We start from the raw sequence: 13,304 nt of genomic DNA, 5'->3' as shown, positions 1-13,304 counted from the left end.
CAATCTAAAAAAAGTCTCCTTATTTCAGAACCCTTGAGATGAGTAACTTGCAGAGCGAATGTAAAGTGCCGTTCACCCTGTTTCGAGTGGATGAACGACTGAAACTTTTTTGTAAATGTTATTTAAAGGTAAAAAATACTCTTTGGTGTTGCTTTAATAAATAAAAAGAATTCAAATAAATAGCACCTGTGCTTTTTGTACACTCCAACTGGCCAACTATAAAAACACAAACCCTTTAAAACACTAAAAGATCAACATGGAGAAACGCAGGCATGTTACAATCTTCCCCCCATGCTAAAAACCCTTTCTTATGGGGAACTTGTGGCAGTGATACAGATGTATTTATTTTCTTTGTCACTCTCACCGTCGCCACCAGGATTTTCGCAATGGCGCTCATTTTTTTCTCTTTTGTCTGAAAGTTGCCGCTTCAAATCTACCAAGTAAACCGACTATGTGGGTTGTGGCTAGAAGTGATACAGCTACGGGCCAAAACTCATGAAAATTATTTTTACATTTTTGAACATTTTTAAAAAAGTATTTTTTTACAAACACTTTGGTATAGCACAGGTGTTTGGAAATGCTTTTTGAGATGTGTATCAAATCCTTTAAAAAATCAGATCAAGTTTGTAAATAGTAGCCTGGGATGGCGTGCCCAAGATCTGGGTCTTTCATATTGGAAAAGCAACTCTCAAACTTATTCATAATCCAATTTTGCCTGTCTCATACAGTAATGTACACTGTAAACCCAAACAGTATATAAAATGAATGAACTGGACTCAAACCTGTGAAAAATTTAAACATTGGTTTTATGTGTGTTCAACGATTTCACCGCTTTTACTGTAGTTCCACAAACTCGAATAAAATGAGTCAAAGAACTTAGCCAACCTAAAAACTTCCAAACAGAGTCATTTCAATACCACAGCCTCATTTTAACAAACACTGCAAATAGGGGTGTGACGAGATCTCGCGAGATTAAATGTGTTTCGCGAGATTACATGTGTCTCGCGAGATTTCTTGTGGAGGTGCTGGCCGTTTCTCAAATAAAAGACTGCATCCTTCGGAGGTCGCATTTTTAAACTGCATTTACTTCATCACTGTCTTATTAGAGACTATTAACAATTATAAAGTTTACTAATTATTTAGTTAATCGCAAATTGTTGTAATATGCTCACTACTTGCGAATGTAATGCTCAGTTAATGATCTGAAATAAACCTTGATGACGTGTGCAGCCTGCATATGCAGCCTCCGAAGGATGCAGCTTTCTGTTTGACCCTTTTACACTGCATGCATTATATTTGTCTTTTACTGCGTTTGCTTTTTTGTTTGGGTTCGTTTGGGAGCTCGTGTGAAGTCTGAGACACGTTGTGTTTGTCTGTTGATCAGTGTCAGATGTGAAGTCTCAGCAGATTAAACCCTCACACAGAGTTTACATGATTTAATGTCTGCATGTTCTTGCTCAAAAAATGACAGTGGCTGTATCATTTCTAGTGCAAAGAAATGGACATATTAAATATTAATATGGATTTAAACATTGTTTGACTAAAAATAAGCGTTTCTCTCCATCTAAAGTGAAAGTAAAAGTGAAGACTGCGTCCGCGAGACGAGTCCACAATCGCCCCCTGCAGGCATTTGTTATAATATATACATAATGCTTTTTATTTATAAGCCACAAAATGTTGTTTAATGTAACTTGGTTTTAATACTTTATTTGAACCAATTATTATTGCATCTTCGTTATTGTGTAATTTTAAATGCTACTGCTCACTTGGGTCTATTTTTATTACCCCAAAATAACAAATTACTTTAGTTTGCTACATTATCAGTTAGCAAAATAATTGTTAGGGCCAGTCCTTGATTAGTTAAAACATTTAAAAATAATGTGATTTCAGTTTCTTATTCATTTATTTTATCATTGAGGGTTTCTTAAAAAGTGTAACAATATCTTCTCGTCTCGTTCTCGTGAACCCAATCTCGTGTTTCGTCTCGTCTCGTGGATTAAGTGTCTCGTCACACCCCTAACTGCAAATAATAAGAAAGTAAGCTAAGAAAGATTTTGGCACTTCAAATTTACTTCAGTTTAACATTTAAATCAACACGATTGGTTGAGGAGGCTCAATCTCTTCACACGTACACTAGTCTTAAATAATTAACATTGCTTTATCTGTTCCTGTGATTTGTGAACAAACATTTTATGGTAAACAGTAGTTTTAAGTATAGTGTACTTAAATATTAAATAAAATGAAGTGTAACCTTTTAAGTTTGTATTCATTGCAATTTATGAACATTCTTTACTTAAAAATGTTGGTTTTAAAAAGTAGGTTAATTTAAAACTTTTGTTGAAACTGAGTAAAACCTGAACTTGAGGGTTTTTACAGTGTTAGTTATTGAGAGTGCCACATGCTCAAGGCCACATGTGTGGATAATGTGCACCCTAGAGCGAATCTTTAGTAAACTGGAATCCCATTTGGGCATATTTTTCCCTCTTTTCTTGTGCAGCTAACCCATCTTAATGCTAAAACAAGGCAGGGGCTGTTCACCATCAGGCCTGGCAGAGGTTAAGTGCAGGGTATCACTGCCACCTGCCAAAAAACAGGGCAACCCCATATGCTCTCCTGTGCTTGCCCATGGATTTATATGATCCAGCCTGTTGTGAACAGATTGTACACATTATCCTAGAAAATGATAACACGACAAGTTCATTTTCTTTATGTTTATCTTAAAAGTAGAGTCTGATATTTCATAGAAAAGCAAAAATAACACTGTTGAAGACCCTCTGAGTTGATTTCTTATCTTACATCAGTTTCCCATGATGCTTCAGTCCACTGGTATGACAGCTTGAGGTGGGCAGAGAAGCTCAGATGAACCACTAAGGATTCTGGACTAGCATCTTTCTACAGTGGACAGTGTGTTGCACAAATAATCCCCCCAAAAACCACAATCCCGTCATCATATTTTGTGGACTGCAAGTAACCCAGGAGAATGTTCACATTGTTCTTTACCAACACATTACAAATGCATACACTACATGCAGCTTGTACCCTTTCTACTTTTGTGAAGCCATGAGTTATAAGAAAGAATAAAGAATGGAGACTAAACAATAAGTTCTTCATATAAACTTGAATTTCAAAATTGTTCTCTTTCCTGCTGGAAAACCCATCAAGCATATGTTTTGTTTCGGTGCTGGTATGCTGGTGACCACCAGCCAGTTTTGGGAAAGGTGACGCAAGCCTTCTCAAGCTACAAGTACAAGCTGTTTATGTAATTTTATAAATAATTTTAAAGAAGTAAGGTCTTGGGAAGCAAATAGCTTTGTCTACAGTTAAGTGAACATGAAGTGCATCAAATTTAATGTTTTTTTTCTCAAGTATCTTTAAATGTTACAGAGCAAATATCCTTTTATTTTAGTAGCTTAGACATATTGAAATAGGCAGGTGGATATGGACATTGGTTATATTGTTTTTGACATGCAGGTCTGAGTGTTCTCTTGAGTATGTACTCCATCTGCCTCAGCTGTTGTGAACTAATTATGCAAAGTAAACAGAGCATCTCTCAATGCAAACTACACTCCAACCACTAACACGCTAATTATTATTCACAACTGCTAATTTGTCTCAACTTTTTCATAGGAAAAATATTAAACATAAATTTAAAACTGACCCTATATTTAATTTCTTAAAGTACACCTATTTCATTGCTAATAAACGTTGTTTTGTGTATTTGGTATGATACAATGTGTTTGCGTGGTTTATAGTAAAAACAGATTATTTTCCACAAACTGTACATTTTTGTAGCTCCAGATATTCTGCCATTCTCAAGCACTTTGATTTTGTACAATTGCCATATGTTTGAAAGATTCGCTCACAATGCAATGCTGACAGGAGTTAACTTACAGACTGTGAGTCAGAAGGGGGCAGGATTATGATAATGACCGTCATGGCCACGTCAACAGGCAAAGGACGTAAACTGTTGCCTACAATCTGTGTGTTTGTTGTAGTCCAAGAAAATAGATTTACGCTGAAGACAATAACTCGTCTCATCGTTTACTTTGGGGTTTATACCTTTTGCATATCGTAAACATGTACTAATACGCACTTACACACAAAACTAGAGGTCTACACGGGTCCAAAAATTCATACCCGAAGAGACCTGTTAATGTGCTACACTGAACCAACCCAGACCCATCTATTATTTCAAAAGTTGGATCCAGAACCGATGCGGACCCATCCATTATTTAAAAGCTGGACTTGAACTCGTCCATGCAGACACAGACACAAATCGGCAAATATTCTTCAGCTAAATGCTACTAATAAGTCAATAAACAAGTAGCGAAAATTAACTTTTTGTCTTACCCATATAGCATTCTCCCTCCTTGTACCTGATTGTAATGCACAATCTTCCTTGCCAAGAAAGGGATGAAGGAATAACCTCGCCTTCTAAATAAAACAAGCTAGTTGTCAGAAGTAAAGTCGTTGCGTCACTGCAGAAGCTGACTGGTAGCCATACTGTAGAAACATTACATGAGCACATGCGCATAAGCTGCCTGGCTGGAGCAACCAAAATAAACTTTTTAACACAATTTGAGTGTCATACTGTAGAAAACATTTATGCAACAATCCATCTAAGATTTTGTTGCGGTTTTTGAAATATTTTATTTAAATGTGGGTATGTGTTCTCCGAGTCCGAATGTTAAACAGACTCGGGACCCGAATTAATAGATTGGGACCCGACCCGGCTGATCATTTAAAATATAAACCCGAACCCATATGGGTCCCAGATCCTTGGGTCTCGGGTCTTCTGTGTAGACCTCTACACTGAAGGAAATGTCAAATCATGAATCGGATCGTAGTTGCTCTTTAAATGATGTTTCTTGTCCTTGTGTGCACCATTTAGCATTGTGTGTGGTTTTTGTAACAGAAAAGTTTGTTTGGATAATGTTTCATCAAAATGTAAATGCTTTCTTCAGCCCTTAAACAACTTTTCCTTTCTGTTGGCATTTCCTGCAAGGCCAGATGGGCAAGGAAAATAATATTAACTTATAATAAACCCTAGCAAGTAAAGACGCCATATTTATTTTTTTACAAATAAAACAAGGCTGTGAGGAATAGATGTACTGTCATTGGATTTTACAGTCTTATGTCATTATGGTCATTATGACGACCGCTTAGGTCAGGGGTGGGGAACCCTGGTCCTGGAGGGCCACTGTCCTGCAGAGTTTAGTTCCAACCGTAATTAAACACACCTGAAAAATCTAATACAAGTCTTTAAGATTACTTGAAAATGAAATTCAGGTGTGTTTGGTTAGGGTTGGAACTAACTGTGCAGGACAGTGGCCCTCCAGGACCCAGGGTTCCCCACTCCTGTCTTAGGTGAACGTGATTTCACCAAGTAAGATGTGATCCTGGATCAACACCATTGTTGATCCAGGATCACATCTTACTTGGTGAAATCACGGCGACCAAGCTCTTACGTCATGTCAAAAGATAAACAAACAACTGCAAAGTTAAAAACTATGACAACCTGTTCAACAGATGGTAGATCTAGCCCTAACCTTGAATTTGTGAATCTACCGTGACTAATGTTCATGTCATAGCAACTACTGTTAAACACTTCACAAGAGCCATTTCATTTTGTCTCTATAATGCTTGGATAGTACTGTACACACAATGTTACTGTAATACCAACAATATTAATGGTGTACTTGTTTCTACTTGTTTCTCTTTGTCTAGGGTCACATGATCTGAACAGTAATCTGAAGTTGAATGGTGCCGCAGACGCTGCCTTACACACTTCATCCACGGCTGCCGCAGTGAGTGTGCAGAAGAGCTATTCATACTGCCACAGCATTACATTGGCCTTCAAACACCGCTTATTACGGCCACTGTCAACACATTTAGAGGACCACCCAACTGATGAGGCCTCAAACCACGCCATATCCATCGCACTCTCCACTGCCAAGGGCTTGAGCCCCCTAGGCTTTCCAAAGGCAACAAACATCCTTGATTCACCATGATAGAACCCACAAGCATCCCTGGCCTGACACAGGACTGCCAGATTCAGCCAATTCGCACATGTCTGGGCTGCTTTATCGAGACTAAGGGTGTGTCCAACATAGAATCCAGTATCAACCTCAAAATTGCAGACATGAACCGGGAATACAATGCCTGCCCTATCTCTGATACTAACATGCAAAGCATAAGCACAAGCGAGACAGGAAGTTATGAAGACCAGCTCCTCTCTGATCAGCTTTTGACCTTTTCTGCCCCTAAAACCCAGTTGGTGGAGAAGAAGGACATGGAGAAAATGGAGGGTGACTTAACTGATTCAGCTCCCAAAAACCTTTATGAAGGCCTGCTGTTAGACAAGTGCAATGGAGAAGATGGTCTGCTTACCAATTCAAATCAGGACTGGGGCTACTTTGAGTCTTTCATTAGTGAAAGTAAGATTGAATTGCTGGATCTCTGTTCCAAGAATGAGCTCTCTGTAAACCTCTTCTCTGAAGAGGATGTGGACAATTACATGTTTGATGACGATGATGATTCCACTCTGAGTAGTGACGTGTGCTCGCTAAAGATACGCTACGAGTCCTTTCAGGACAACATGAGAGAGAAAACAAATGTCCTGCAAGAAGAGACACAGTTCAACTTTTTCCCAAGTGTCCTGGTAAACTGCACAAAAAAGGAGGGTGGTGTGGCGAAACGAGCTGTGGATGAGCTAACAAATAAACCAGAGGAACTTGGATTTCAGCCCGAGAGCAGAGGAGATGGGAATGAAAGCTCCATAGAGCAGACAAATGACTACAGCCCTGAAATGAACTACTTTATCGATTCAAGCTTTTCGCCTGATGACTCAGGGGAGTATAGTGATGACAGCTCTGCCACCATTTCCTCCTTTGATACCTTTCAAGACAACACGTCTAGAAACTCACGAAAGAACGCAAGTTGCTCCAACCCTCTGAACTATGGATTACGGGCCAAGAGAAAAGTTAGGTATAGCGATGACTACTTGTATTACGTCGACTCCATTGATGGTGAGAAGACTGTGGAAAAGCGAGAGAAACTACCTGTTGGTCCAAAAGAAGAACTGGATGATGACTGGTGTCCAAAAAAGAGACGGAAATCCTCTCGCAAGGATCCACCCTTACTAATCAAATATGTTATTGTAAACAGGTTTAAAGGAGACAAGTGCATGGCTATAAATCTCGCCAGAATTGACTCAACTGACATGACGGTAAGCTTAAATGAGGACACAGTCAGCAAATATGAGAAGCTTGCACCTCTGAAAGATTTCTGGCAGCAGAAACAGAGAGAAAGAGAGGAACAGCTTAAGCTGGCAGCAGGAGATAAAGACAATTCTCACCATCATGCCTTCAGTTCCAGTCCCCCCAAAAGGAAACGCAAACTAGCAAACAGGCTTAGGATTCAGAGAATTCAAACTGTGGAGCAATCACCCAACACGCAGGGCCACTTTGCCTCTGATCCCAGGCAGGAGGTTGCTTCTACAGATGAGACTGCCTCCATAGGAAGGCCATTAACAATAGCCACCAGCTGTGCAAGCACATTAGATCCAAATGACATCATACACACTGCCGCCCGGAAGAGCAGATCACAAGAGATGGAGGAAAGGAGAATTGGAAATAAAATATTAAAAATACAGAAATTCAGAAGCGAAGCCCAACTTAGGAGCAAGAAAATGAGAGACCTTGCGGAAGCTAACATGACAGATCTGTTGGAAGTTTGCATGCTGCAGAAAAATTTGGACACAGTAGGAGGTGCGGAAGATAGAAAAGTCAGGCCAGCTGCACATAGTCCCCATTTGTCTGAGAATCAAACAGCTAATAGCACTGAAAAATTTGCCTTTGTGTCTGCCACCTGCTCCCCTAACAAAGAGGCATCGTCTGAGAATGTGGCTGCAAGTGTACCCGTTATCCCTGGGGGCTACCTACAAACATTGTTAGAAGCCTCGGATTCCTCAGTAGGTAACGCTGGTATCTCTTTCTTTGCTCAGCAGCCCCATATTCAACACTCACTGGATCCCTCTTTAGAAAAGCGGCAGTTCACCTCAGTTCAGCTGGCACAAAGCTGTGTACTTTCTCCACCGTCAGAATCTGAGCTTCAACAGTCACCCCAGAATTGTTCAAATCTCACCCAAATGTGGCACACCCAGCTTGGTTCCAACCATCAGTTTACCACTGCAGATATTGCAGAATCTGCCGTCCAACGTGACAGTTTCCCTGGAGAGATGCCCATACCAATGTCTGAGAGTCTGACTGTGTCAGTGTACAGCCAGCTAAGTCTGGAAAGCAACAGAATGCTTTATGAAAAGAATTACATGCCTGAGCAACCACTGACTCCTGATGCAGAGTTTCAAGCATGTCAGGGGCAGCCACAATTTCAAAGAGCCACACTACATACCGACAATGGCCGTCTCATCAGTTTCGATTCACTTGGCTCCCTGTCAGCTACTTCTAGCAATTATAGCTCTCTGAGTCTTAAGTCCTGTGAAAAAGATGGTGAGAATGATGTGAACGAGAACTTTCTGGCCCACTGCAGTCCCAAACTGGTGATTCAGCAGAGTATTGATGCAATCACACCCTTGAGGGAGTCCACAGACTTGCTGGATATCTCCAACTTTACTCCCGATAAATTCAGACAAGCATCATTGTCGGAATTGTCACCTCCAGAAACACCCAATTTATCACCTCAAGTTATTGGTCGTGAGATGAAGATATCTGGGAAGGCCAGTGATCTCCAGGATGGGGCAAAAAGTTCATGCACCAAAAACATGGACTGGAACTGCAACGTGATAGAGAGGCAAGAATTGACTAGATATTCAGTGGATGATCAGGAGTATAGCTTGCACATTTTTAATGGTAAAGATAACTTAAGCCTGGGGACGAAAGAGGAGAATCAAGCTAAATGTGATGGTGATATGATGAGTGCAATAAAGGGGACCAAGTCAAAGAGGAAAAATACCACCAAACAATCTACAGGTCAGTGTACCAAAAAAAGCAAAGCCCCAAGAGCTCCTAAGTCAGAGAAGGGCAAAAATCCATGTCAGGCTTCACGGGCATCTAAAAAGTTAAAGGCTTTATTGGATGAGAAGGGTGGTAAAGGCCAGATTGAAAGTTCAGCTCATCCACCAAAAGACGGCAGCTCTGAGGAATGGACAGGAGTAGGTTGGTCAGAAGGCAAAACTCAAGTCCATGATGAGCAACGAGAGTTTGAAGAGCCATCCAACATCTTATCAAATATTGTCTCAGGGATGGCAGAGGTGCAAAGATTCATGATGGCCCCCATTGAGCCAATATGGGGCCCTTCAGCAAATATCTGCCTGCCTTCAGAGGCAAACAGCCTAAAGTTAAAAACTCTCAAAATCCTTGCAGGAACTTCCTCTGACCCCAAGAAGAAAGGCACTGTTGCGACTACAGGGGGCACTAAAGGCAAAAAGACCGGGACAAAAAATGGCAAAAATCAGGCCAAGTTGAACGGCACCCTTCCCTTTTTCCCTCAGTTGGCTTTGGGCTGTAACATGTTTGACAAGTCTAACCTTGCCGTTCCTGGCATTAATGGGCCTGCACACAAAAAGATGTACCGTCACAAAACGAGTGCAAAATTCCCTCGCATTGAAAATCTAAAGAGCACACGACCTGAACGAGAGCCAAATAAGGACACATCATTAATGGCTTCTTTTGAGAAACTGAGGTAATATTTTTTATCTTGCTGCTCATGCACGTTCCTCACTTTTCCCAATTCCTCTTGTGTTCCTGGCATACCTACACTGACTTTAAAGCATGGAATTATGTTATTCTTTAAGTATCCCATTTTTGCCCCTGATGAGGATATTGATATCTTGCATGATAAACTTCTTGTACTCGCAAACTACCTATTGACTTGATTTTAACTGACCATGGCTGCATTTTTCTTCTGCATTGTTTTTTTTTGTATTTTTCTTGCAGTTGTTGATTAGTTTTTTGTCTGAAGAAAAACTTTGCTAAGTGCAAAATCTTTTATTTTTACTTTTTCGTTATTTTCCCAGTGAATCTTGCTGCCCTGATGTAATTATATTTCTTTCTTCAAATATGTAGCTATTTAAAAATTCTTTGTGTGAATCGAGCAAGATTATGTATGCAGAAACAAATGCCCTCTCTTTCATTTTTAATGTTTTACTGCCTGATGTATTTTAAGTGGGAAATGCTCAGCCCCTTGTTCAGGATAACCCGTGTCCTTGGTAGCCTGCTAAACATCAATAGCACATAATGGGAACATTTTGTATTGAAGAAGACATATCATATTAACATTGTTCTATTTACTTACTACTGTTGGAATGTACTTATCATTTTCTCTCTACTATGCTTTTACAGGAGTTGTAATGCCATGGAAATCTCAAAATGCTTCATTCTCAAAATGCTGTCTTTTTCTTTTACCCAAGTAATAATAATAATGATGATGATCGACTAGAACAATACATTATCATTATTATTATTATTATTATTTAGTGCCACTGTACAGAAATGCACCTATGAAAGCAAAACATGAATTCTATCAGTGTGCCAAATGTAAACTTTTTCTGCACATTTTTTCTTTACAAATACTGTATACTGGTTATTCCATTAACTGTCCTTATGAATGCTGGCTGTTCTATTTCATGACCTAACAAGAGCTGACATTTATTTCTGATTAGTATTTTGTTTTCTTTTGGGATCTTATAGTTTGAACAGCACCTGCAGCTGACAGTGGTACCGTACAACCACTCAACCAAAAGAACTAGACTTTGGCACTGTTTACACCTGATATTACGATGTGTTTTGGTCGATCGGATCACAAGTGGATGACACTAAATATGTATAGGTAAAGGTATTTGTTCCAGAGTTCAGTTTAGCCCCTAGTCAGACCAACAAACAAACAGAGACCAGAAGTTAAGTTCTGTCCAGACGCAAATCACACAAGTGTCCGGTAAAACCATTTATATGTTTTGTTGTTACATAAATCCTGACTTCTAGTGTGAACCCACAGTGTATGAAGCGGTCATTGATAAAATTAAAGCAGCTGCTCTCCGCTTCTTTACCAAGATACAAACCAAGAAGCAAAGGTGAAACATGAAAAGAGAACATGGATAATAAAGGACGGCATCTGTCTTGTATAAGCGAATAATTCAAATACTTGGATTCTGTAATCAAACATTGTCTGTTTTTATTTATTGAAGGGAAACACTTTAGATGAACAGAACATCTGTAAAGGGATGTGATTCATTGAGCCTGGTAGAGAACATGTTTTGTACACCTTTTGGTTTATCCATATCTAAACAAATCCCTGCTTGTTCGTATAGGTCTTAACATGTTTCAAGTAAGTTCCTGTAGTAAGATTTAAACCTTTGATAGACTCCGCCCCTTCAGTCACATCGCTCACTCATACAAAGTCCGTACAATTTCATAGAGATTTCTGTGAACAGCAAACTTTTGTCAAATATGCTCATAAAGTGGTAAAAAATTAAATAGATATTATTATTATTATTATTATTATGTGGGCTGAAGTGACATTTCAATCATTTTGTGTGTCATTTATCTTTAAAGAGTTATATAAATAAGTGTGCAGTTAAGAAAAAAACTTCTGAATTAGATTTGAGGGAAGTAATTAAAACAAATCTAAAAATATAACATGACTCTGGCAGGGCTAATGGAAAGTTCATTTACATTTGACAACAGAAACAACTGATTTTCTGTTCATAGTTGCTAACATTAATTGTTTTGGTCAGCTTGGTATATTTTGTTTAATTTGTCATCATATTAGTGGTACGTATACTGTTTAATGACTACATTAGCCATATACAAATTATCATCACTATACTCAAAATGTACCTAAAAAACCAAATCAGTCCTTTGAAAATGCACTGAATACGTCATTGGCATTAACCACAAATGATAGTAGATGACACGTTTTATTTAATAGAGACTATCTCAGGTAAAGTATTGCCTTACCGAAAGCTTTTACCTTACAAAGTTTAAGTCTGTCCCCTTCTGCCTGTATAGCCGGCCATGTTTAGGACCAGGATGACGCTCATGAGAAAACTGCACATGGCCCGTCTCGTCTGCCTTCTCTCATTTCTGCCTGTCGTCAACTGAATGTACTTCAAGCTTTTTACTGTGTGCCACTGTTAAGCTGCCTCCTCCTACTGGTGCTAAGAGGGTAATTTTATTCTCCCACAAATTATGAAACAAGGAATAATCGAAAAGAAAAACCCTGTTCCTCTCTTTACGAATGTACAATATATGCTTCGGTTTGATGTATTCATAACATGATTCTTTGTCTTTAATTGGAATAGCTTTTGCCTTTTTGTTGGAGAAATAATTAAGCTTTATAAATATTGTCTAGAGTTGATACCTTATGGGATTCTTAATTAACTCTCGACATTACAAAAATATTGTATATTTTTCTCTGTGCCAATTTGTAAGATATTTTGTAAGTGTATATTTTTCTTAGAAAGTGCTGTGAAGTATTAGTGTGTATGTGTGTGTGTGTGTGTGTGAGAGAGAGAGAGAGAGAGAGAGAGAGAGAGAAACCTTTTTTGTGCCTCATGTAGGCAGTGAAAAGGATGTATAATGATTTGTTTTTTGGTTTTAAAAACCAAAATCTTAAGAAAAACTTATTATAAGAAACACAAGGGAAAATCTACATTTTGTGGCAAGTTTTGTAAGAGGAAAATTATCTTGTTGTGAGAGTGTTGTTGTATTATTGTGCAAAACGCATATAGGCAGAAAAGATCGAGAAAAAATTTGTGAACTATTTGCCGTTTTATAGATTTTCATGTAAATTATTCTTGTATTATTTTATGTTGTATCTGTTGCAAAGGTTTTAAATATTTGTGATCAAGCCTGTATGGTGAAATGTAATATTGGTAACTTGCTGAGTTTTGTAATAATGTTTATGGAGTACATATACAAATTAAAATGAAATTTTGAATGCTGCTTTTTGAAGTTGCACATTTTTTGGTGGTCAGTTTTTCCATCTCAATGCATAAAACATGACTGTGAACATAAAGGGGCGTACATATTTGTACATATGTACATATTTTGTCTGTACATACAGATACATATAGCTGCAATGTTTTAGTAAGGTTGGTTTGTAAAAACTACTTAAAGATACAATATGTATAATCCGCCACTAGATGACGCCAGATCAAAACAATAACACTGACGTAGATTAATGACGCTCTGAAGCAGTATGGACTGATGGGATTTGTTGTCTTTAACTCAACCGCTGATGGCCATCAATCAGATGGGAACGAGAAGTCATGTTAACGGATGAGG

The 13,304-nt window shown here is 38.7% G+C and overlaps 1 protein-coding gene across 2 annotated transcripts in view; it reads left to right on the top strand.

Moving 5' to 3' along the window:
• Positions 1-12,950, top strand: part of nexmifb (neurite extension and migration factor b) — an 82,410-nt gene extending 69,460 nt beyond the window's left edge. The window contains exons 3-4 of one of the 2 annotated variants that reach the window (XM_065249168.2): positions 5,728-9,702; positions 10,362-12,950. In XM_065249168.2, coding sequence (XP_065105240.2) covers positions 6,008-9,702; positions 10,362-10,458 — 3,792 coding nt within the window. In that variant the 5' untranslated portion in view covers positions 5,728-6,007 and the 3' untranslated portion in view covers positions 10,459-12,950. Of the gene's footprint in view, positions 1-5,727 lie in introns of those variants that run through there. The other variant, XM_065249167.2, reaches the window with a different exon arrangement.
• Positions 12,951-13,304: the final 354 nt, after the last annotated feature.

Source organism: Paramisgurnus dabryanus, chromosome 16 (assembly GCF_030506205.2).
Source record: "Paramisgurnus dabryanus chromosome 16, PD_genome_1.1, whole genome shotgun sequence".
Lineage (NCBI taxonomy): Eukaryota > Metazoa > Chordata > Actinopteri > Cypriniformes > Cobitidae > Paramisgurnus > Paramisgurnus dabryanus.
This window is presented reverse-complemented; position numbering and strand designations above follow the sequence as displayed.